Below are 22872 nucleotides of genomic sequence, written 5' to 3' on the forward strand. Positions count from 1 at the left end.
CACGAAGTGTACTGAACAAAGTGTGTATTAAACCGTTTTATGGAAACTGGTTAAAATTAAGGCACTCTAAGCTTCGTGGTTTCCTTGAGGTTACGATATACGGCTGCTCCTGAGCCTGTTCCAGAAAAAAGCATAGGGACCGAGACAGCCCTTGACACGCCCTGCTGTGGGCTCCGCGCCTGCTGCGGGATCACACAGGGTAGGAGAGCCTACGAGTGTGCTGTGCTAACGCAGGGCTGCCAGAGTCGGTTACAAAGTTTCTTTTATGAATACAGAGTGAAAGAGGAAGTCTGCAAGCGGCTACAAAAGACTTAGGAATGTTTCATAGTACTTTAAACTGCAATCAAATGCCCAAGAAGTGGGAGAGACAACAGAGTTCGCGGAGGTCAGCTTCCCCGCTCGTGGGAATTCCGGGACGGCGCAGCCCGACACGGCGGACACTTTACCGGACGCCTGAGGGACAGGGCTCTGACGGCGGGGTCGCAAGTGCGAAGGTGGAATACGTCCCTTTCTTATGTTCCTGTCCACCCACTTTCCCAAAGCCAAGCTTCTTCCTACTCCAAAGCCATGTGGCACCTGGGCCTGTTTTCAGAGTTCAGAAAGGCTGTTGACAGTCCCGTCACCGTCGGCTGCCGCCCTGGACGCCGAACGCTGGGTCTGTTTCCTGAAGTCCTAGATCTTGATCTGACAGGAACGGAACCACATAGAGGCGAGCCTGGAGGCCACAGCCAGCCCCCCGAGACGCGGCCTCCGCAGGAGTCCTGCCCACACACCCGCAGGAGCAGGGTCCCGGGATGGGGCTCGATGGATGAGCCCGTGGAAACCCTGTCACAGGGCAGACACCTGCCTCCCCAGCGGGCAGATCCCCAAAGAGGGGCCTGCAGATGCTTGGCCTCGCACTCTCTCGGGACAACCCAGGGTCCCCAAGTGACACGGTGCTGCCAGCCTGACAGGCGGGAGCCTCGCGCACACGGAGCCAGCCACCTGCTGTCACGGGCAGGAAGGCCAGCAGGGCGGTGGCGGCCTGTCCAGGCCCCACGGCTCTGTGTTCTGGTGGCAGTCGGTGGAGAGGCCACTTTCAGGCTTCCACTGGGCAAAAAATCTTGATGTTCTGGTAAAGATACAAATTAAAAACTATCCAATGAGTGGTCTGAACTTTGACAGTAAGTGTTTTGGTGAAATGTTTTAGGTGGAAGAATGAAATCTAATAATTATTTAAAAAGAAAGAAAACGCGACACAGACCCAAGGAGAGCAGAACCCTGGTGCTGTTTGCGCGCCACCTGGAGACGCCGCTGGGCTCACCGGGAGTGGCCAAGGGACAGCCCACCCCCCCCCCCCGCCATCAGTACGGAAGGCAGGGGCAGGCTGCTCGTCCACAGGTGGCTTAGCGACGGAGAAGAGTGATGGAATGGCCTTTCCTCCTCACATTAGCAACCAAGCCAAACCACCCCACCCCCAACAGGCTTAGTGTCTCAAGTGACTGAGGACAGATATAGAGAAGGGGACAGAAGCTCGCAGGGCGCGGGCGGCCATGTGCTGTGTCCTCGGCAGGGGTGGGGGCGGGCGGTGCTCTCAGTTGTTCTCGAACCGGGCGTACGGGTTTTCTTCTTTAAACAAACCTGGAACGACAGAGCCCCGGTTACAAAGGCACTCACGGGACACAGTGAGATGCGGGAGAGCAGGACCCCGGAGTTCTACGCCCACACCCACGGAGGCCGCACGAGAGACGGGGGTCCAGGCGTGCAGCGAGGCGCTGTGCCATTCCGAACGCTGAACCACGGTGACCTACTCAACCACCTTCCCTTACTCGTCCTCGTGATGGGACGGACTTAGAACGAGGTGACCTTCAATCTCCCTGTCGCGTGTCCTGACGTAACCACAAGGTCATCAACCTTTGCTGCCAAATGCACCAAGACGAGTTCCCTCCCCACACCCCACAAACGCACACCGCCTCTCCCCATTTCAGAAACCTGCACCTCATGCCGCCGTCCCCAGGGGCGCTAGGACACAGCCCTCCGCTGTGGGAGACACTGGGGACGCAGGGCTGCCGGTCCGGGTCTGTCCGAGGGGGAGGACCGCACGCCTCAGGCCTGGGGAGGAGGCCCACGGGGGTCCAGTAAAGGGCGTTCAGATGCCAAACGCCACACACGCCGTTGTGTCCGGGAAAGACAAAGCCCAACGGCTCCTAGTTGTCTCTCTAGTTCCGAGGGGGAGAAACGGTTCTGCGATCAGGAAGTCGAACGGCTTCTAGAGCCAAGAGAAGGGCTTCATCCACGCCGGGGCTGTGTGTCCGCCGCAGCGCGTGCCAATCCGCGGCCCCCGTGGGCCCCTGGGAACCCTCCCGCCAGCTCCTTCCGAAGTCCAGTCTGCTCTGCGGGCTTTGCAGCAACAGGTATGAGCGGGCTTTATCAGTGCAGTACGGACCCCCGAACCATCGGAACGGTTGGCAGGAGGAGCCCCAGGGCGCTGTTACAGGGACAGCCCCTGCCCGAGCCCAGCCTGAGACGCCGCCAGGCCCCGCGCGCAGAGGGCCAAGGGGAAAGCCTGGAAGCTACTTGCGCCGGGCAACGAAGGCACTTCAGTGTGAGTCTGTGAGTGCCCGGGCGCACGTGTGTCTGGTCTTGTATTTACGCTGGCGTTAATCAGATGCCAACAAGCTCCTTTCCACACTTTTCACCGTCATGGAAAACCAAGGGGCCCGGCTGAGGGGAGCAGACGTTCGGTGGGCACCAAGGGCAGAGGGCACTGCGCCGAGACCGCTAGACAGGGCATCTCACCCACACGGAGTCGGTCACCACCTCCACAGGGACAAAGCCCCTGACCCCAGGGCCAGCGCCATGGGCAGCGAGAGGGACACACAAGACCGGCCGAGACGGGCACATGGAGTGGAGGCCGGGCAGGCGCTAACCAGAGAAGGCTCTCTTGGCGGCCGGACATCTCAGCTTCGACAGACGAGACCCAGCGGTGGAAGGAGGGGCAGTTGGGGCAGCCTCGTGCCTGGGAACCGACACCCGTAGGCTGGCAGGGTCACCCCCAACCCCGGGCGACCCAGCACAAGGGCATGACAGTCAGAGGAGGCCCACGTGGATGGGGGTGAGGGCATTGGCCAGCCGCCCGGGCCAGAGGGAACTGAGCCCTGGGGACTCACTGTTTAGTGCCCAGGGTCCTAAACCACCACGAAACAGTGTTCCCCAGCACGGAGAACTCCACAACGAGTGCACGAGCTGGGAAGGATTTTGAAATTTTCCTCAGATTTAGCCTTTGGCCCGGCTGCCTGGTCCACCTAACACAGAGCGTACGATCCTCTGGTCACAAGGTCAAGGAAAGCGCCGTGGCCCAGGGCTGCAGGCCCCACAACGGTCGCCAGGGAGGCCCCGGGAGTCCCCTTCTCCCAGTCCCCACCGCCACCCCCACGCAAGAGCAGGCTTAATGCTCTCGGTCAGGAAAGAATGAGTCACCCCCTGTCCCCCGAACTCTCTCCAAACGAAACCAGACAGAAGGCCGGGGCAGCACGGACAGCTGTGGCCAACTCCCTAAGGGGAGCTCAGCCCGCAAGGTCAGGTGTGGGAGCAGCACGCATCCGAGGCGGGGGAGGCGGGGGAGGCGCGGCCACCACGCACACCTCATGTCCCCAAACGTGGGGACAGGCAAGAGCCACAGAGAGCCTGGTCACGTCCCCCGCCTGGGGGTGAGCAGTACCAGGAAGTCTGGAGAGAGAAAAACACGCCCGGGCTTCACCTTCCAAGACACTCGTGGGTTTGCTCGTCCCAGTCCACACGGGCACGCCCAGCTGCCCAGCGTGGGGGGCGGAGAGGGAAGCCGTCGCAGCCCCCAGCGCGGCATCAGCTCCCGACCAAACCCAACGGATGTGGACGTTCCATCCGCCCTTACCGTATTTTTTTCTGATTTCGTCGTGTCTTGATTTCATCTCTGCTCTCCTAAAAAACAAAAGAATCTTGTTTAGCATCAAAATATTACACGACGCTGAAAGACGTTCTCTTCACTTCCTTCCAGAGAGGCCGGGGACGGGTGCGGGTGGCCGCTGGGCCGGGCAGGGTGACGGCCAGCACCGTCTTCTGAGGCCGCTCCCGTGTTCTGTCATTCGGTTGTTTTAACAAACGCAATTCAAATGCCCAATACTAAGATTTCTTAAAATATTTTTCAAGTAAAGAAACCACGCTGATAAGTGAAAATCTAACAGCATGTTCTGAACGAGGTCGGGAATGTACACGTGTTCATTCTTCTCTAGGGGTGATGACCCTGCGGGGACAGCGCCCACTGGCAGCTGGCCTGACGCGGAAGCAGTCTCCAAGTCACACTCCCGCTTCCCCGTCCGGCGAGGCCCGGAGACCGGCCACACCTGCCGCAGCGGCCCGGCCCGCGGCCGCCTCCCACGCGCTCCCCAAAGCGCCCCGGGAAGAGAGGATGGGGTCCTGGCGTGCTGGCCACAAGAGGCCCGCCCCAGGCACAGGCAGACGGGCGTGCACTGGGCCTCTGTCCCACCCGCGGCCGCCCAGGAGGACAAGCGCCCGCGCAGAGCCCACGCCCTGTCCCACGACCCCAGCGTGCGGCCCACGGGCCCCCCAAAGCTGGAGAGACCTCGGGCCCACAGGCGACACCTGCCGCGGCCTCGCAGGCCCGCCGCCCCACAGCTGCCCAGTGGGCCGGGCCCTCACCTCTCCTCCTGCCGGATCCGGCGCTCCTCGCGCTCCCGCGCCGCCCTCTCCTCGCTCTTATCCGGCTTGCGGCTCCTTTTCCTGCGGCAGCAGCAGCAGGCGCAGCACACGGCCACGGCCAGGAGCAGGGCTCCCCCCACCACCGACAGCGCGATGATCAGCGCCTCGAAGTTCACTGCAAGGTCAGCCAGAGTCAGGGCGTCAGGACGGGGCCCCGAAGCAGCCCCCCACCCTGGGGGCAGACGGCAGTCCTAGAACTGGGCCGGCCCCCAGATCGCCTCTCAGTGCAGGTGTGTGACTCAAGAACTTCTCAAGGAACCGCCACAGCCCCAGGCCACAAGGCCACAGGCCACAAGGCAGCATTTCTCAGCGCGGCAAGCCTGAGGCGACTTAGCAACACAGACATGGGGAGGACAGTGACCATTCTGACACACTTCTAGACTCCGTGGAACTCTGGAAACCCAAGTAAAGCCTGGGGCAGCTACTCCCATCACCTGAACCCAAGTCCACAGCCCACAGCGCCGGCCCTCGAACACGTCTGCACCGCGCGCGCCCATGATCTGTGGGTGTCGTCTCCCCAAATCCAGGCCGGTACCGCATGGGCACTGTCTCTTCCTGAAGGCCCTCTCACGCACATTTCCTTCTCTCTGGCCTACTTCCCTGGGGGAGCGCAGCACAGGGCGCACGTGGCACGGGCGCACACACGTGTACACGCACACGCGCACACACAGGTGAGTGCTCTGCCGTCAGCAAGCCTCTGTCCCCCGCAGGGAGCAGCAGTTCAGCTCCCGGGAAACCAGCAGTCAGGCGCGGGTCTTCAAGAGAGGGGACGCCAGCGCCTCTAACCCCGGGCTCTTCAAGGTCGTCGGCGTTTACTTCCCCGGGGACGGCTTCTGACCCCGGCAGTCAGGGACGACTGTCCTGCCCCTGGTCTGGAAGAGCCGCGAGTGCGCCGGCACGTGATCGGGGAAGACGTTCGCGGGCAGGCGGCAGCAGGTGTGGGGTGTGGGCAGCAGAACTTTCAAACGCGCCCTCTGAGCGCCGCGTCAGCAGGACACCTGCTCAGAAACACGTCCACCCCCAAACAGCTTTTCTGACTAGCAGCTAAAGCGAGTTACAACCACAGAAATCCCACGGGGCGCCTGGGTGGCTGGGTCAGCGAAGGTCAGCTGGTCGTCTCCCTTCGGCTCAGGTCACGATCCTGGGGTTCTGGGATCGAGCCTCACATCGGGCTCCCTTTTCAAGCAGGGAGCCTACTTCTCCCTCTCCCACTCCCCCGGCTTGTGTTCCCTCTCTTCCTGTGTCTGTCAAATAAATAAAACCTTTTGTTTTTTATTTTTTTTTAAAGATTTTATTTATTTATTTGACAGACAGAGATCACAAGTAGGCAGAGAGGCAGCCAGAGAGAGAGGAAGGGAAGCAGGCTCCCCGCTGAGCAGAGAGCCCGATGCGGGACTCGATCCCAGGATCCTGAGATCATGACCTGAGCCGAAGGCAGAGGCTTAACCCACTGAGCCACCCAGGCGCCCCTAAAACCTTTTAAAAAAAATACAGAAATCCTGATCACAATGGGAAAACACACTGCGGGTCCCCATTCCCAGGAGCCTTTCACGGAAAAGCTACGGAGCCTGAGCCCTTAGGGTGACCCGAGTGGGGCGCGGACACCTGCTCCTGCCACCGGGGCAGCGTGGTAAAGACCTCACGTTTCTCAAATGAACACGTATCTAAGGTCATCGCGGTTAAAACCCCAAAACAACTGGGCCAGAGCTGGATAAGATGATTCTGAAGTTCTCTGTCAGAGCAAAGAGCTCCTGTGGAGTGAGGTCTGGAATTACAGTTCCGTGCTGCCCTGACATCTAGGGGGCCTGGGGGCCCTCCCGGGATCCCCAGACGGCATGGGCACAAGCCCCCTGCCCCTTCTGCACCGCCCCAGCCCTCCGCACTGCACGCAGGGACTGGGGACATCGCTGAGCCAAGCCCCAGGAGGCATGCTTCAGGTCCACGCAGCCCCCGGCACAAATGACATCACGTGCACCTTCTCTCGGGAAGCAGGGACACCTGTCCCGCCCACGGACCCCACCTCCCGAAGCCCCTGGCTCGATCCCTGCTCCCCGCCCCGCAGCTGAGAGCTCATCTGACCCGTGCCAGGTGCTCGGCCTGCCCCGCGGCCCTCAGGCCCTCACTGCACAGGAGACTGACCAAAAGTGCCCCCACTTAAAAGGTGTCCAACAACTGTCATCAGAGAAACGCAAATTAAAACCACAAGGAGGCGCCTGGGTGGCTCAGTGGGTTAAAGCCTCTGCCTTCGGCTCAGGTCATGATCCCAGGGTCCTGGGATCGAGCCCCGCATCGGGCTCCCTGCTCAGCGGGGAGCCTGCTTCCTCCCCTCTCTCTGCCTGCCTCTCTGCCTAGTTGTGATTTCTCTCTGTCAAACAAATGAATAAAATCTTTAAATAAATAAATAAATAAATAAATAAATAAAACCACAAGGAGATACCACTTCACAGCCACCAGACGGACTAAAAAGCAGATGCCTGATTACTCCAAGTGTTGGCAGGGACAGGAGACAACGGGAATGCCCGCAGCCGCTCTGGGAAACCGTCTGCAGACCTACCGCGATGACCCCGTGACTGTGCCCGTGGAAGTGAGTGTGGGCTGCTGCCCCACAAGCGCGCGGTCGGCAGCATGGGGACGCCCACGTGCCCCCAGCAGCACCAGGCGTGGACACCTGCAGGGCACCACGCAGCCGCCGCACAGACTGACAGGGACACGGGCGACCAGCCCCCGGGGACCGCCAGCAGCCCTCCCAGGAAGCACACGCTCTCCCCGGCTTCAGACCCCCTGTGGAGAGCACGTGCTCCAGCAGCCAGGTTCACCAGGCACAACCAGACTTTCCGAGACAGCACGGATTCTGCCAGAACGCAGAGAGAAGGAAGACTTACCCCAGCACACGCCCCAGCGTGCGGAGCTCAGCTTACAGAGGGAGCTGGGCGGCAGGATCCTGCTCACGGGGTAGTCCAAGCACGCCCTGCTGGTGTGGCACCACAGACACTGGGAGAGAAGGACGTTCGACGTGGGTCAGAAGTGCACCGCACGCACCCAAGAACCAGACCGACCGGGCCTCCGCCGCCCCCACCTCTGGCTCCCGCTCCGGTGGGGACTGGAAGGCCTCGGCCCCCACCCCACCCCACCAGCCCCACCCATGTGGCCCAGCAGGGTTGAGGTTCCGCAAACCCTCTCCCACCAGGCACCCTGCCCGGCCTCTTGGCCTCCGCGCACGTCCTCAAAGCTGCCAGGTGGCTCCCTGCCCAGAGTCTTAGCGCGGCTACTCCTTCTGCCCGGAACATTCTTCTCCAGACAAGTGTGCCCTCCCCTGAGCACCCCCTCACCACCACCCCCGCCTCCCCATCCCCTTCCCGTCAGCAGCAACCCACTCCGCGGGGTGCCTATCTCCGTTCATCGGCAGGAGGGCAGGTGTCCCCGGCAGGCCCACAGGCGCAGCGCAGCAAGTCGGCATCACTGGGCTTTCGTGACCCTGGAACACACTGGTCTCTCCAACTGCTTGGGGTGCCCGGCCATCTTACAGACAGTGCATCCGGGGGCGCCTGGGTCCCTTCGGCTCAGGACGTGACCTCACGGTCCTGGGGTGGAGTCCGCATCCGGCTCCCTGCTCAGCGGGGAGTTTGCCTCTCCCTGTGCTGCTGCCCTGCCCAGCCTCTCTGTCCCTGTCTCTGTCTCTCTCAGGTAAATAAATACATTAAACAATAAACAGCAGCCCGGCTAAGCTCAAAGGTCCGGGCCCAGAACCTCAGAGCTGGGGGGCACCTCCCAGATGCTCCAGTGTAAGTCCCTGAGAACACCAGCGGCGACGCAGGTGCCGGCCCGCTCGGGCGCTCCCGGCGCCAGGGGCACGCGCACGGCCTGGATGGGTGCTCAGGTAGCCCTCCCGGACCCTCGGGTCAGGCCCTGCACTTGGTACTTTGAGTCTGAAGGGTAAGCATTTCACAGACTTGTCCTCTCTGAGGTTTTCAAAAGGAGAAAAAAACAGGTATTTGAGGCACCGGCCAGGGTCAAGTCCACTGCAGACGTGAGGAAGACCGAGCCCGGGCTCTCCCAGAGCTACACGGCATGCGTACACCACGCAGAGCAGCCGTCGGGCCCCTCCGTTCTGGCCATCGGAGACCACCCTCCCTGCAGCGGCCTGGCCCTGGGGAACAACTTTGGGTAAATCCTCCATTTTCAAATAATGCGAGTTTCCAGTGTCTGGAGCTTCCCAGCTCTTGAACCGTGTTACTGAAAGCCACAGGAGCTCAGGGGAACGGCTGTCGGGAGCAGCTCGGGAGGCCCCAGCAGGTCACTGTCTGGCACAGGGGAGCCCCAGGGCCGAGGAGGGGGCCGTGCTACTTACAGAGACATTTTTCAGGCACTCCTCACAGGTTCTGTTTGTGTTCTGGGAGCAAGCTGTGGGGAAGAAGACACATCACCGAGTCAGGACAGGCTCACGTGCACTCTGGAGGGCTGGGGTGAGTGGGGCAGGTTCCACTCCCAAACCCGGAGCCACACACCGTCTCCTGGCACCCAGACTTCCAGGGGCACCCACAGGGCCTCAGGGAGGACGCAGACCCAGCACGCAGGCTCCCATCTGCAAAAGGGCGTGGGGGAAACAGGCCTCGGCACACAGAGCCCGCGTCCCACAGACCCCGGGCCCGCTGGCTCCTCAGCACACACTCTCTTTGGAGCCAGAGGCCGCAGCAATCCAGGCCCACGAGACCAGAGCCAGGCCTCAGCGCCCCCGGCACCCCAGACCTGCAGGAGAAGGCTCCACAATCAGCCCATGCCGCTCCTGAGGCACCGCACGCAGCCAGCAGGTCTGGAACTCCAGGGAATCCCGAGGAAGGAACCAGGACAGGAATGGAACACGCCCGTCCCTCCCCCGGCGTCTAGCACCACACCCCCTTATTCACAACACACCCCGGGACCTGGAAGCTGCCGGGAGGCTCACCCAGCTGCGAACCGCGGCTAAGGTCAGCAGCAGACCCTCCTCCACCACACCCGCCGGAGGGACCAAAACGAGAAGGACCCACAGTGCTCAGTGTTGGCACGACACAGAGCCACCGGGAATTCTCCAGGGGGCAGGAGGGCAGACGGTTCCACCCCCGAAGAGAAGAGGGAGTGTTTGCGCTTAAACCAAACCTCTGCCTCCCGGGGGCTCAGCAGCCCCGCCCGGGCAGCACGCGCAAGAAAGTCAGGGCGTAAGGCTCCAAGAAGAGCTGCCCGGAAACGCTCAGGCCTTCGTCTGAAAGCCAGAGGGAGCTGCAAGGGAGCACGCTTGGGCGGGGGGGGGGGGCAGAGGGAGAGGGACAAGCAGGCTTCCCGCAGAGCAGGGAGCCCCGGGGGGGGGGGGGGCTCCACCCCTCCACCCCAGGAAGGGGGATCATGACCCAAGCCACAGAAAGACGCTTAACCAGCTGAGCCGCCCAGACGCCCCAGCAGCTTCCTAGCAACAGCAAACAGCTGCGAACAGCCCAGAAGCCCAGCACCGGAGGCTGGCGGTGCGTCCTGCAACGGGACACTGCTGAGCCACTAGAAGCGCACTGGGCGCCTCACACACGGACGAACTTAGCAGCACTCCGGGGACCCGTGGAAGCCCAACATGAAGATCATCCGCTGGATTCCCGGGACACGCAGCCCTGGAACAACTCTCCTACACCAGGAAAGGGACCGCGGTGGCCTGCACCTCCGGAGAGAGAGGCGCGTCCAGAGCTGGACAGGGGGCCAGGGTGACACAGTGTCCCTCCTCCCCCGGCACACGTGAGACCCTGCATTTCACGGTGAGGGCTTCACAAGGTCTCACGGAGGGTTCGGGAGGGCACAGGACAGCCCGGGCCTACAGAGGAGACAGAGCAGATCGCCCGAGGGGAGGCTGTGCGCAGCCCACAGCCCCGTGTAAATGCAGACCGGGCACTCCAGCCCCCGCTATGAATGCGCCCGTCGTGCCTGCCGAGCAGGACACGCACAGAGCGGCCTGGCACCGGTCAGGCCGGACCCGCCTACGGTCCGCCAGCCCAGGTGAGCCTGCTTCACCTACAGCGCGGAAGCCCACTGAGCGCCTGCTGGCCCGTACTCCTGCTGGACGACCTCGCGGAGCCCCTGGCGGTGTGCGGAAGCCCCTGCCAAGTACTTCTCTTACAACATACCTGACCTGGCTCCAGGAAGAAAGAAAACGGACGTCCCGTGGAGCACCTGGGTTTCCGCACCACCCCAGGGCCGCGGCAGCTGACAGCTGCAGGGTGCAGGCGCTGGGCGGCGGGGCTGACCGTGCCCACGGAAGGCCCGGGCCCCTGGGCCAGGCCAGGGACTCGACCGCGATACCCAACCCTTCACCCTGGCTGCTCAGGGGCCTGGAGGACGACACCCGGCAGCACAGGGGCCTTAGGACTCCTGGGAGAAACAGCGGGTCCCAGCACTGGCAAGAGAAGGACAAGATGGACCTCAGACAGACTGCCGCTCCTGAGTGGCACCAACTCCGGGGCCAATGACAAAAGGACCCAGAAGCCCACTTGAATGGGGGGGGTCATCCTTGCCAAAGAGGGACAATGACAAAGGGACTGACAGCCATGGACCCTAGCCTCTGGAATGGTCCAGGATCTCACACGGACATGGAACCAACAGAGGGAGGGCCAATCGGCCAGGGCAGAGCAGAGGCAGAGGGTTAAAGGCCTGCCATTTTGCAATCTCAGTAAACCTCGATGCCAAGACCACCGTGCCCGTCTGTGAGGTGACCAGACACTTCCGGTCTCAAAGTGTCTCCTCAGAAGTGATCAAAGCATCCCCACGATAAGGACAGGACAATGGGACGGATGCCGGCAGGGGCCCCTGGGGTGCAGGGAAGAACCGCCGGACACGCTGAATCCCGTCCCAACATGCTGGAGTCCAAGCCAGAGGACAGCAGACAAGACCGACGGCGGCGGTATCCGGGGGAATGGACGAGTGCCCCGCGGGGTGCTGGACGTTACGGCACCACCAGCGAACGTGTACAGAAACCGCAGGCCACGTCGTGGTGTTCGAGGAGCACACGAACGCTGACCGTCCCGACTGGGCTTGGGGCGCTCCCCTGCGGACCCGAACGCCCTCGTCCTCGGGAGGCCCACCCTGAGGGACGTCGGGGCGAAGGGCCGTAGAGAGCCAAGCTCTGCCGGGTCGGCTCCGACAGCAACGAGCTGCCTGGCAGCGGGAGGGGCGCAGTGGACGGGAAGCGCGAGCACGGAGAGCGTGGCGGGGCCGCCGTACTGTTCGTTCTCCCACTTCTCTGCGGCTCTGACGTTTTTCTAACCGGGCAGGCAGGGGCCGCCGTGAGCCTCCACAGCTGCTGACAGGCCCCCTCGCAAGTTCTTCTGGGAAACCCGACAAGAAGGGGTGTACTTCTCTCAATCTCAACAGAGCGCCACGCTGGGGGACACAGGAACTTTCTCATGGGATTTTTTTTCCTTTCTGAAGTCTTTCCGACAGCTGGACTCGTGTGGACTGAGCTTCAAGACACACACCGTCAGCCTCGCGCGCCCCGGCGTCTGGAGCAGAGAGCCCGAGTGCAGAGACGCCAGTGCCCTCCCGCCCCGACCCAGCAGCGGCGGCTGGCCGCGCCCGCAGAAAGCGCAGACGGCACTCCTGAGAACCGGCGGCCCTGGGAACGGTTGCCCCGTTCTCTCCGTCCACACCACCTTAGCATCTGGGCGACATACGTTAACTCCCAGCTCCCGCGTCAAGGACCGGGGCGCAGAAAACCGCGCGCTGACCGCCAGAGAAGGCCAAGCCGCCCTCCCGTCTCTACGTCTGACGCCAGTAGCCAACAGCCCAGCTCTGGAAGCCCGGGATCTTCGGCGGAGGGTCCACCAACCAATGGTTAGAATGCTGGTCCCTTCGAAAACTAAATGAAAAGACTGAAACAAGAAGAAGAAAGATCCTTGTGTTCAGATATGTAGCCCATGGCCCTGGTCACACTGTGGCCTCGAGATTCCGGGGAGCCCATTCAGGACAGAGGACACGCCTGTTTTGGAAAGGGGAAGAAATGAGTAAGCACACGCTCACTGTGCGTGTATCACACCACAGAGCAGAGGGTGGCACCGGCGGGCCCCTGGGAGGCCACCGTGCTCGCTCTGTCCAGGGACAGAGCACCGACCTCACCAGCGTCCCATGAGGAACAAGGGTGCAAAGTTCATTTGCACAAACAGTCCTGCTCACCTTCGTATCTCAGTAAAAACAGAAGAGCCACGAGTGCCAGACAGCCCTTGGCTTAGGACGGGTGACAGCCCGAGAACCCCACGGCACGTGGAAAAGATCCCATGCCAAACCCGGTTCCTGCACCCGGCCAACCTCAACCGTGCTGAGAACGCGTCCGGCGGCCGGCAGCTGGCCAGAAGCACCTCGCACACCGCCTGTCTGACGCGGGAGCGTGGACTAGCTCCTGTGGCTGACCGGACACTGCACCCGAGTGACCCACAGAACAGCGGTGTGGCCGCGGGGCCGCCCCGGCTCCGGACAGGACCGCACATTGCTGACCTGGGCGAAGACCCACATCCCCAGTTCCAAGCACCGGTTGTCCTGAACGCCTCTCGCTTTCGCGCCACCGCGAAGTCACGAAGTCCTCTGGCGGACCCGTGTAAGTCGGGGGCCGTGTGCCTACACGGGTGACAGGCAGCACACGCAGGCACGCCGTCGCGCCCTCACCCGGGTCTGGAAAGCCCTGGCTCTCAGCAGGACGCCGGCCGGAGAGGAACAGCAAGCCCCCCCAGTCCAGTGCCTCCGCGCCCAGGGTGGGACAGGCCGCAACAGAGCTCTCCGCGTCCTTCAGGCAGCTGGCTCTCGGGGCCATCCCCCGATATACGGATGAGACCCTGCCACGGAGTCTTACCCACACACAGCGTGGGCTCCACGGGCCTGCGGAGGTCCCTGTGATTCCAGGAGCCTCCCTCCGCAGACCTCCAGCGCACCCTGGGTCCTGGCGTCTCTAGGCCACCAAACACACGGTAATAACGCGCCGGAAACTGCCAGTCTGGGACTGCTGCCCAGCACGGGTAACTTACCGTCACCCGACGGGCTACCGGAGGCGCAGGGAGCGGGTCAAACATTTCCGCTCGTTCCAGGGGATCCGTGCTCATACCGGCAGACCGGGTGCAGGCTGCCCTTGCCAGGGGAGGTGCCCATCGCCCAATCCACAGAGGGGCCCCAGCGAACAAGAAGGAGCCGGGATTAACCCCTTCTGCTGAAGCTGGGACAGCTGTGTTCTCCTGCCCTCGCACACCGGTGCTCCTGGCCCTGGGCGCTCCCAACACGGCCTGAATTCCCGCAGCCGTCCTGGGGCTCGAACCTGCCGATGCAGGTCCTGGGACTTCCCGGCCTCCACGATGACGCACGCCGACCCTTCCCAACACTGCCTTTCCCCGCAGCTACACGCGCCCTGCCGGTTCTGCTTCTCTGGAGAACCCTGACTGACACCCTTGCAGGAACACCAAGGTCGTGGCCAGCGCAGCCACACTCCCACGTAAGACGAGCAGAGAACCCCGCACTGAGCACGTGCTCTGGAAGGGGGCCCTCGCTGCTCCCACGGCGCCCTGAGGAAAGGACACCTGGGGCAAGCCCCTGACAGTGCGTCACTGCTCCGCTCGGAAGGTGAATCAGCAGCCGGCCACCGCCCGCCCAGAGCTGGGGCGCCCCCACCAGACAGAGGGACCACCCCGGCGACAGCCCTGGTCTAATTCCCCAGCCAGGAAACTAACTGAAGTCACCGGAGGACACTCCCCTTCACCGCGGCGAGGGCCAGCTCCGGGCAGGACAGAAAGCAGAGCGGTCCAACGGTCACGGGGCTCCACACCCGAGCTGGCAATGCGGCGGACCCGCCCCGCTCCCAGACCGAGCAGTCCCACCGCCTTGTCAACCACGGCGGCGGCAGCCGCCCGCAACGGTCACTCTCGCACACAGGGAAGCAGCGCTGCGACCGGTCCCACGCGGAAATAAACGTTCAACAGGGTCACCCGAGAAGGGCGCCCTGCCGTGCCACGCAGAACCCAACAGAGCCTGGGCTAGCCGGGAGCTGAGAAAAACACGGGCCCGAGGCAGCACGACCTGTGGGCCCTGAGCCGAGGCCGGATGCCGCCGCAGCGATCACACGTACCTCCCGCAACAGGCCCAGCCCTGACCCTCTCCTGCTCCGGGACTCTTCCCCAGGCCCAGAGGCCGAGTGTGAGGACCTTCCGGCCCCTCCACGGCCCCACCGCGGCCACTGCCCGCAACACTGCACTTCTGGAACCTTCTGAAGCGTCCGTCTGGCCCTGGGTCGTACACTGGCCGCGAGAGCACGGATTCTCGCCGGTGCCCCCAGGAACTGCCTGTTGACCGCGGCGGTCCCAGCACCCGGCAGCACAGCGAGGACGCACGCCCACCCCAGGTCCCCGCGGGCACACACGGGAGGTCCCTGGCACCCCGCTCTCCCGCTCCCACAGAGGCCGCAGTGACTCCTCCCCGAGGGGGCGGTGCCCCCTGCGCCACACCTCCGCCTGCCCCCAGTCCTCAGGGCCGGGCACCCGGACACCCGACCGGCCGGCTGCGGGCGGCGGCTTCCCAGCGCTCCCGCAGACTTGGATCTAAAACCGCGGCCTCCCTCACGGAGGAGGGCGGGGAGGCCACGCGGGTACTGCGCCAGGACCACCCTGCGGCGCGGCCCACCACAGCGCTGGACGCTGGACCGACACAAAGGGTGGCCTCCACCCGCCCCGGGCCCGCGTCCCCCCCACCTCCCCGCCCCTCCCCGCCCCGGACCGGACCCCGCGGCCCACTCCACCTCCCCGCCCGGGCCCCGCGTCCCTCGGCACCGCCCTGCCCCGACCCCGACTCGGACCCCACCGTCCCCCCAACGTCCCCGCCCCGGACCCCGCGTCGCCTCACCCGCTCCGGACGGCTCCTGAGCCGCGGCCGCCGAAAGCAGCAGCAGGAACAGCGCGGCGCCGCTGAGGAGCAGCTGCCAGCGCCGCACCAGCCCGGGAGCGCCGCGGGACGCCATGCTGGCCGCAGCCCCTCGGCCGGGAGGGTCAGACGTCAGGCGGACGCCGTCCAGCTCCGCGGCGGGGCTAGTCAGTCTGCCCCCCGCCCCGGAAGAGCCTCGCGCCGGAAGTAGGCGGGGCGAGCGGCACGTCCGAGTGCGCAGCCGCGGGTCCCGGCTCGCCCCGCCCCGCCCCAGCCGACCGGCCCTCCCTCCGCGGCCCGTGGTCCCCCGCCTCCCGAGGCTCAGAGAGCGCGGCTCAGTGCGCGTGCGCGGCTGTAGGCCGCGCTGCGTGGGCGGGGCCTGCGGGGGCGGGGCTTGCTGCGGCTCGCTGCGCCTGCGCGGTTGCGGGGGACGGGGCGGGGTGGTGGTCGCCGGCTGCGGGGGCGCGGTGACCTGGACCTTGAGGCGGTGGTGCCGTTGCAGGGTGGCCCCGGGACCTGGGGGTGGTGTCCGCGCCCGCAGCCGGGCGGGCCCCGTGCGCACGGAGGGGAGCTCGCAGGGCCGCGGGCGCCCGTGTCGGGGAAGCCGCGCGGACACGCACCGGGCCCGGGTCCGCCTCCCCGCCGGCGGCCGCTGCGTCCGGACCGTCCGCGTGACCGCGGGGCCGGGGGCGCGGGGGGCGCGGCTGGGGCGGCGCTCGCGGGGTCCGCCTGCCTGCCCGGCGTGCGGGGTCCCCGTGCGGTTCGCGGCCTGTGGCTCTGCTGTCCCGCCGCTGCCTCGGCGCCGAGGGAGGCGGGACCGCCGTGGGCCCTGCAGTCTGATCGGGGGGTCTAGACCGCCCCGTCGGGCAGCGGGTCGGCCCGTGGCCTCTGAAACTTCGTTCCCTCCCCTCCCTGGGAGGATCCCACCGCCCGGTGTGCCAGGACTGTCGGTCATGGTGCATTTGTGCCTCCTTGTCCGGGCGACCCTGGAGGCAGCTTGACCTCGCCTTTGCCCCGTCCTGCGGTGTGGGAAACCACCCCCAGGGCTGGGCTAGGTAAGTGCCAGGTCCGAGGGCCAGAAGGAGGGTGCCTCGCGCCTAGCATGGTGGCCTGGCCACTTCCTGCCTTTGGAAACGAATACACCCCTGCCTGGCTTTAGACGTGTGGCCCAGGGGCGCCTGGGCAGCTCAGTGAGTTAAAGGCTCTGCCTTGGGCTCAGGTCATGATCCCAGGGTCCTGGGATCGAGCCCCGCACCGGGCTCCCTGCTCAGCGGGCGAGTCTACAGCCAGGCCAGTCCTGCATCTCCTACAGAGTCGCCGGGGAGGTTGGGCCTGTGGGCCGTGTGGCTCTGGGTTGGTGAGTCTCAACCCAGTGGCATGCTGACCCGAGCGGGGAACTCGTGTAGACAGTGACAGGGCCCGCGCCTGGGCAGTGAGGTCCGCCTCAGTGGGACGCTGTCGTTTCCAGCTCCCCAGGTGCCAGTTGGGCTGAGACCCTGAGCTGGAACGGGCCGCCGGCCTGGGCCGTAATGGGGCGTCGTCCCTTCTGGCTGCCCCACCTGCCCAAGCAGAGACCCTCACGGAGAATTTACAAAGTCCGGAACCCAACACCAGGTACCCCGCGCATAGGCCCAGCCACCGGTTTGCGCAGGATGGGGGCGCCAGGGTGGCATTGACGTGGGGGACAGAGGCAGAAGGGAATGCAGGTAAAGCTGAATGTCCTTGTAACCGTTGCCCTGTGCTTGACGGGGGCAGAGGGTCACCTTCTTCTGGGAAGCTCCCTGCTGTCTGCATCCCTCACTAGAGGGAAGAACCTGACAAGGGTTTGGCCTCCAGGATCCCGAGATCCTGGAGCACAGGAAAGTCCTTTTGGAAACTTCCCTTTTCTTTACTTCCCCTGCTCCAAAGTGCGGAAGTTGCTCAGCACGATCCCTCGGAAGCCTTGTGGTCCTGGCCCACGCTTTTCATAAGACCCCCTCTTGCACCAAAGGGGTCTCAAGAATTCTTCCCTGGCCGTCAGCTCCGGACCCCAACCGTCCAAACCACATCATGTGGCGAGCGGCCCCCCGGGTGTGGAAGCTGGGCACCCCCACCCCACCTTGCCCTACACTGTTCATTCACATCCTTTGTGATAAACCCACAACCCAGCAGCGAGTGAGCCGCTCTGCAAATTCACGGAATCCACTCGTGGCCTGTCATCAGAGGCACAGCCAGCTGGGGTTTGCACCTGGCCCCGGAAGGAGGGGAAGCAGCTTGGTGGGCCTGAGCCCCTGGCCCGTGGGGTCTGATGCTACCTGCAGACAGACACTCCCGGAACCGGGTCGGATTGCTGGGACACGCGCCTGGGATCCTCAGAGAACTGAGTTCATTGCATGATGGTGCAGCAGAAACACGGCCATCTGTGTGGCCGACCATCCCGTTGACCCTGGCTCTGTGGGTGTTTCGGGAGCCCCCCGACAGCAAGGAATAGGTGTGTTGGCTCAGCCTTTCTCTACCGTGAAGGGCATGCGGCGGTGCCCCTGGAGACCATCTGAATGACGGCTCGAGTGTTTTGTTTGTTTCAAATATTTAAGAGAGAGCCTGTGTGTGCAAGGCACACAAGCAGACCCCCCCCCCCCCGGCAGAGCGTGGAGCCCGACGTGTGCTCCAGCCAAGGACCCTGAGAAAACCCCCAATCTGAAACCAGGAGTTGGACGCCCAACTGACTGAGCCACCCAGGCGCCCCACTGAGGGGCTGTTTTTAAGTCAAGAATTAGGATGGGGTTTTAACATGTATGCACATAAAGGAAATAACGTCGGGCAATCCCCTCTGAGGGTATGTTTACGTGTGTGACCACAGACCCACAGGCCCCCTCCCCCTGCTCCCCTGCACTGAGTCGGCCTCTCGCGTGAGAGAGAGCCCGCATCCCACTGTGGCTACACGGGACCGGAACGTGGCCCTTCCCCTGGGGGCTGTGAGACCTCCCCACCCCCGACAGGCTCCCCCCCACCCCGACCTGGCTCCCCCCTGCCCCGACACTGGCCCACACTGAGCCCTCTGACCTGTGCAGACTGTGGGCACTCCCGTGTCCTGGTTGTCACCAACGGACACCAACACCTACCACCATGCCACAAGATGGGGCTGTGTCCCGTGGCTGTGTGGTGCTGGATCCACGTGACCTGCAGACCCCCGTGACATAGCCCACGAGAAATAAACTTATTTTAAAACTTATTTTAAAACTCAGAGTGATGCCGATTTCCCGGTTCTGCGGACGGCCCCCTTCTGTGAAGCCGCCCCGAGAGTCTTCTGAAAGCTGCTTAGGATGTGGGGCAGGGGTGGGGCGGAGAGGGCTGTGGACATCCGGCGGACAGGCGAGGAAGGAGAGAAACGCGCGCCACTGCCCGCGGGCCACACGGACCCTTGCAGGTGCACAGAGCCCAGCTTCCACGCACGGCCTCAACTGAAGTTTTCTTTATTTTTTCCACACACACGATTGGGAAACAACATCACCAACAGAATGTGATTTTATACCACAATAAGTTCAAACATAAATAAATCTGTGCCACAATGAGATCGCCACTCTAAGTTTTATAGGAAAACGCACCGAACCTCATAAGACCCAAGCGATTCCTTCTTCAAGTCTCTACTACAAGGTCAGACATGTCAGAAGGGGGAGGCTGTCCCTTCGGACACATCCGTATTGTCACCGACCGTACATATTATCTCAAGCGCAGAAAACGACAGTGGGATTTCGGGTTAATGGGAACTTGTCGAGGACTGTGATCCCGTCCCTGGAGGAGATGCGAGCTGGGGGTATGTCTGCCTGGTTCACCGAGCGCCCTAGCTCTCGGCAAACTTCGGGTTCATGACTGTCGTAGTGGCACTCTTGAAAAGGGGGTTGTCCTGGAGGGAAGCGCGACTCATCAGTGGAGGGGAAGAGAGCCAGGAGCAGGGGTGACCATCCCGGGGGCTGAGCTCCGCAGATGAACTACGGGAGCGTGTGGACCAGGGAGCACAGTTGGCGAGGGGGGTGTGTGGGCCAGGGAGCACAGTGAGGGGGGCGTGTGGACCGGGGAGGCGGGGGGGGGCGTGTGGACAGGGGAGCATGGTGTGGGGGGGGCGTGTGGACCGGGGAGCACGGTGGGCGGGGGGAGGGTGTGGGCCGGGGAGCACGGTGCGGAGGCGTGTGGGCCGGTCTCAGCCCCAGGGACAGCCACTCACGTTGTTCCACTGGGACTTAAGCTTCTCCTTCTCGAACCGCTTGTACTCGCGGAGGTCACTCACGTGGGTCAGAATCTTCCAGATGGCCAGCAGAAGGATGCCGATGGCCACAACGCCCGACACGGTGCCGCCCACAATGGGGGCGACTTTGGGGCCCCCCACACACTCTGAGGCAAGGAAGAAGTACACACGCGAGTGTCAGGCCCGCCCCGGCTCACTGGGCCCCATGGGTGCCCTGCCCCAGGCCACTGCCCAGTGCTGAGGTGGACAGAGCTCTCCCACCTCCACGCTCACCATCGAGGCAACAGGAGGGTAAGGGAGCCCCCAGCCCCCAGCAGGGACCCCCTCCTGTGGTTTCGGAGGAAGCTTAAAGAACCCTTGTTACCCAGAAAGAAAGTGGGGCCCAGGATGCCCCTAGCCAGGGCAGAGCCTGGACAAGACACCCACCTCCCAACTCGGTTGCCACCAGCTGGGACAGCCGATGGCCCCGTCCTGGAAACTCGCAGAGACAGAGTAGGAAAGGGCGCCCGAGGCCCCCAGAAACTCTTCCCTGAGTCTGGGGAGGAGCACTCAGCCTGCGAAAGCCTCCCTAGGGAACCTGGGCGGGGTCCAAACGGCCCGACCCCTCCCTCAGGTTTGGACTGGGCTGTGTCACACCTCCGCCCCTGACCAGGGGACGGAGCCCTTGTCTGCCTGCCCCAGGACTCCCGTGTTTCCCTGTGCTCCCTCCATCGTACTGGCCTTTCTAGGGGGCCTTAGTGTCCTACAGAGGTTGAACGACTTGGCCACGGCCGCACAGACCCAGACAGGACCCCATCTGCCCATCAGAGGAAGCCAGCGGCAGCTCTCCACGCTGGCAGGCCACACTGTGCGGTCCCCGGGCACGGGCCGGGAGCTCCCGGCCACACAGAACCCGAGCGCCATCCGCCTCCCCGGGGTTCCCTCCGTGGGGCGGGGAGCTGGGAGCAGGTCTCCGTCCTGCAAGGGCCCCGGGGGATGGCTTGCCCATGCCTGCGGCATCCACCCTGGGGACTGGGCCCCCAGCCTCATGCTCCCTTGCCCTCAGCCTCTCTGAGCAGGAAGGAGGGGGAGCCCCGCACACCCCTGGGGGCTGCATGTCCAGAGCCCTGAGGCGCACCCCAGTGTGCGTCCGTGCTCCCGACATCCCGGCACCCACACGCGTCCGCCACTGCCACCCACCCAGTGTGCCTCCTAAAAAGTAGCCTGACCCCCACACCACGTGTTGGGGCCTGCGGGTCTGCCTCTTGCTCCCCCTGGTCCCGTGCCTGTGTCCCATCCACGGGCAGGCTCTGTCCACGCTCCCCACCCCCCCACACATGTCCCTCTGCACGCCACGGTGCCCACGTCCCGCAGGAGCCCCTCGTGGGTCCGTAGTCGGCTTCCGCACACACAGCTCCAATGCGTCCCTCGCTCTTCTCAAAACCACTCACGGCTCTTTGGTATGTTTGGAGGGAGACCCAAATGCGTCGCAGGCCTCACAGGGGCTCCATAAAAACCCGGAGCCAAGGGCCCTGACCCCACGCCCTCCAGTTCCCGTGCGTGGATTCTGCCATGCTGTGGTCTCAGCGGCAGTGGTCCTCCTCCGAGAGACCGTCTGACCTTGACGTCAGGGGCACACACACCCCCACCATTATCTTTGCACCTCGTGACCCTGGCCACAGGCCCACGCTGTCTCGGGTACTGGCCACGTGTGCCCCACCCCTTTGGAACGTGAGCCCCATGCGGACCGGCCTGGTGTCCCCTGTCTTCAGCCACTACTGGGCCAGGCATGGCCCCGGAGCCCAGTGACGGCTAGGCAAGCGGCATTTCAGAAAGCCTGCCACCTGGGCTCCTGGCCCCGGCCCCCTTCCAGGGCTGAGATCGGAGCCCGCGGTAGTGTTCACACGGCTCTCTGTGGACCCACTCTCGGGAGCCCCAGGCAGCGGTCCAGGGGTGGGGGCCCAGCCCACACGCGTCCCCTTGGCCGGAACAGCGCTGTCGTGCAGGGACAAGCCATGCACCGCCTCTCACGGGTCACGACGTGAGCCAGGAAGAGGGGGCAGGCCGGGACCGTGGCCGTGGACGCTTGCCTAACTCCCAAGCCAGCCATCTGAGTGGGGAGAGACACCCTCGCCGGCGGCGGAGGTGCTGGGCCCCCCGCGGGCCTCACCTCGGCTGTCGTCCACGTGGATGTCGTAGCTGTCCCTGCCCGCCCGCTGCCGCAGGGTGAAGGTGATCCAGCAGCCGTCCAGATCCCGCTCCTTGCACCTGCGGCCTTTGTCCGGGGGGGCGCTCAGCAGGCCCACGTTCCCGCACTCCACGCTGCAGTTCTTCCCCGTCGGGCCCTGCTTGAACTTCAGGCACTGGGCGCAGGAGCTGCAGGGGGTGTGGGTGTGAGTGTGAAAGTGAGTGTGAGCACAATGTGAGCAAGACTGTGCGTGTGAACGTGAGTGTGAGCACGACCGCGAGTGTAATGTAAGCGTGAGCGCAGGTCTGAGTGTGAGCATGAGTGTGAGTGCAAGTGTGAATGTGAACGTGTGAGCACAAATGTGAGCGTGAGCACAGGTGTGAGTGTGAGTGCAAGCGTGAGAGTGGTGTACGTGTGCGCACAAATGTGAGCGTGAGAGCACACACGCAGAGCTCGTGCCCAGCGGTGGGGGGGCTCTGCTGGGGGGAGGGTGTGAGGGGCTCCCCCGGCGGGGCCTGCGGAGACGCGGGCTGTGAGGACGGAGGTGGGGGCGCAGGTGCTGGGAGGAGCCGCAGGGGCGGGGCGGGCGGGGCGGGGCACTCACGTGTACCGGCCGCAGGGCGACGGGCAGCCCAGGCATTCCAGGCACAGGGGCGGCTGGTAGCCCGCGTCGCACTCGCACACGTTACAGCGACACCGGCCGCGCCCGTTGCACTCGTAGCCCTCGGCGCTCAGGCAGCCCCTGGTGGACCGCTCGCACTGGCACGCCGAGCCCTCGAAGCCCTCCCGGCAGTGGCATTTGCCGCAGTCGCAGGTGCCCCGCTCTGCAGGAGGTGGTGGGACTCAGCCC

At 64.2% G+C, this 22872-nt stretch overlaps 2 protein-coding genes across 4 annotated transcripts in view; both read right to left on the reverse strand.

Annotated features, from left to right (window-relative positions):
• Positions 1-7: 7 nt before the first annotated feature.
• On the reverse strand, positions 8-15822 carry LOC123939821 (PTTG1 interacting protein). Its single transcript, XM_046001755.1, has 6 exons — positions 15616-15822; positions 9086-9138; positions 7620-7728; positions 4678-4852; positions 3893-3939; positions 8-1620 (listed from the first exon to the last, which is right to left on the reverse strand). Exons 1-6 carry the CDS (start codon positions 15728-15730, stop codon positions 1574-1576), a joined length of 546 nt encoding a protein of 181 aa, XP_045857711.1. The 5' UTR covers positions 15731-15822; the 3' UTR covers positions 8-1573.
• A 3247-nt stretch (positions 15823-19069) lies between these two features.
• ITGB2 (integrin subunit beta 2) overlaps positions 19070-22872 on the reverse strand; it is a 35595-nt gene continuing 31792 nt past the window's right edge. For all 3 annotated transcript variants that reach the window (XM_046001749.1, XM_046001750.1, XM_046001751.1), the window contains 4 exons: positions 22627-22846; positions 22005-22210; positions 19835-20001; positions 19070-19516 (listed from right to left, as the gene is read on the reverse strand). In XM_046001749.1, the coding sequence (XP_045857705.1) occupies positions 19454-19516; positions 19835-20001; positions 22005-22210; positions 22627-22846 (656 nt within the window). In that variant the 3' untranslated portion in view covers positions 19070-19453. The remainder of the gene's footprint in view (positions 19517-19834; positions 20002-22004; positions 22211-22626; positions 22847-22872) is intronic.

This window comes from Meles meles, chromosome 4 (assembly GCF_922984935.1).
Source record: "Meles meles chromosome 4, mMelMel3.1 paternal haplotype, whole genome shotgun sequence".
Lineage (NCBI taxonomy): Eukaryota > Metazoa > Chordata > Mammalia > Carnivora > Mustelidae > Meles > Meles meles.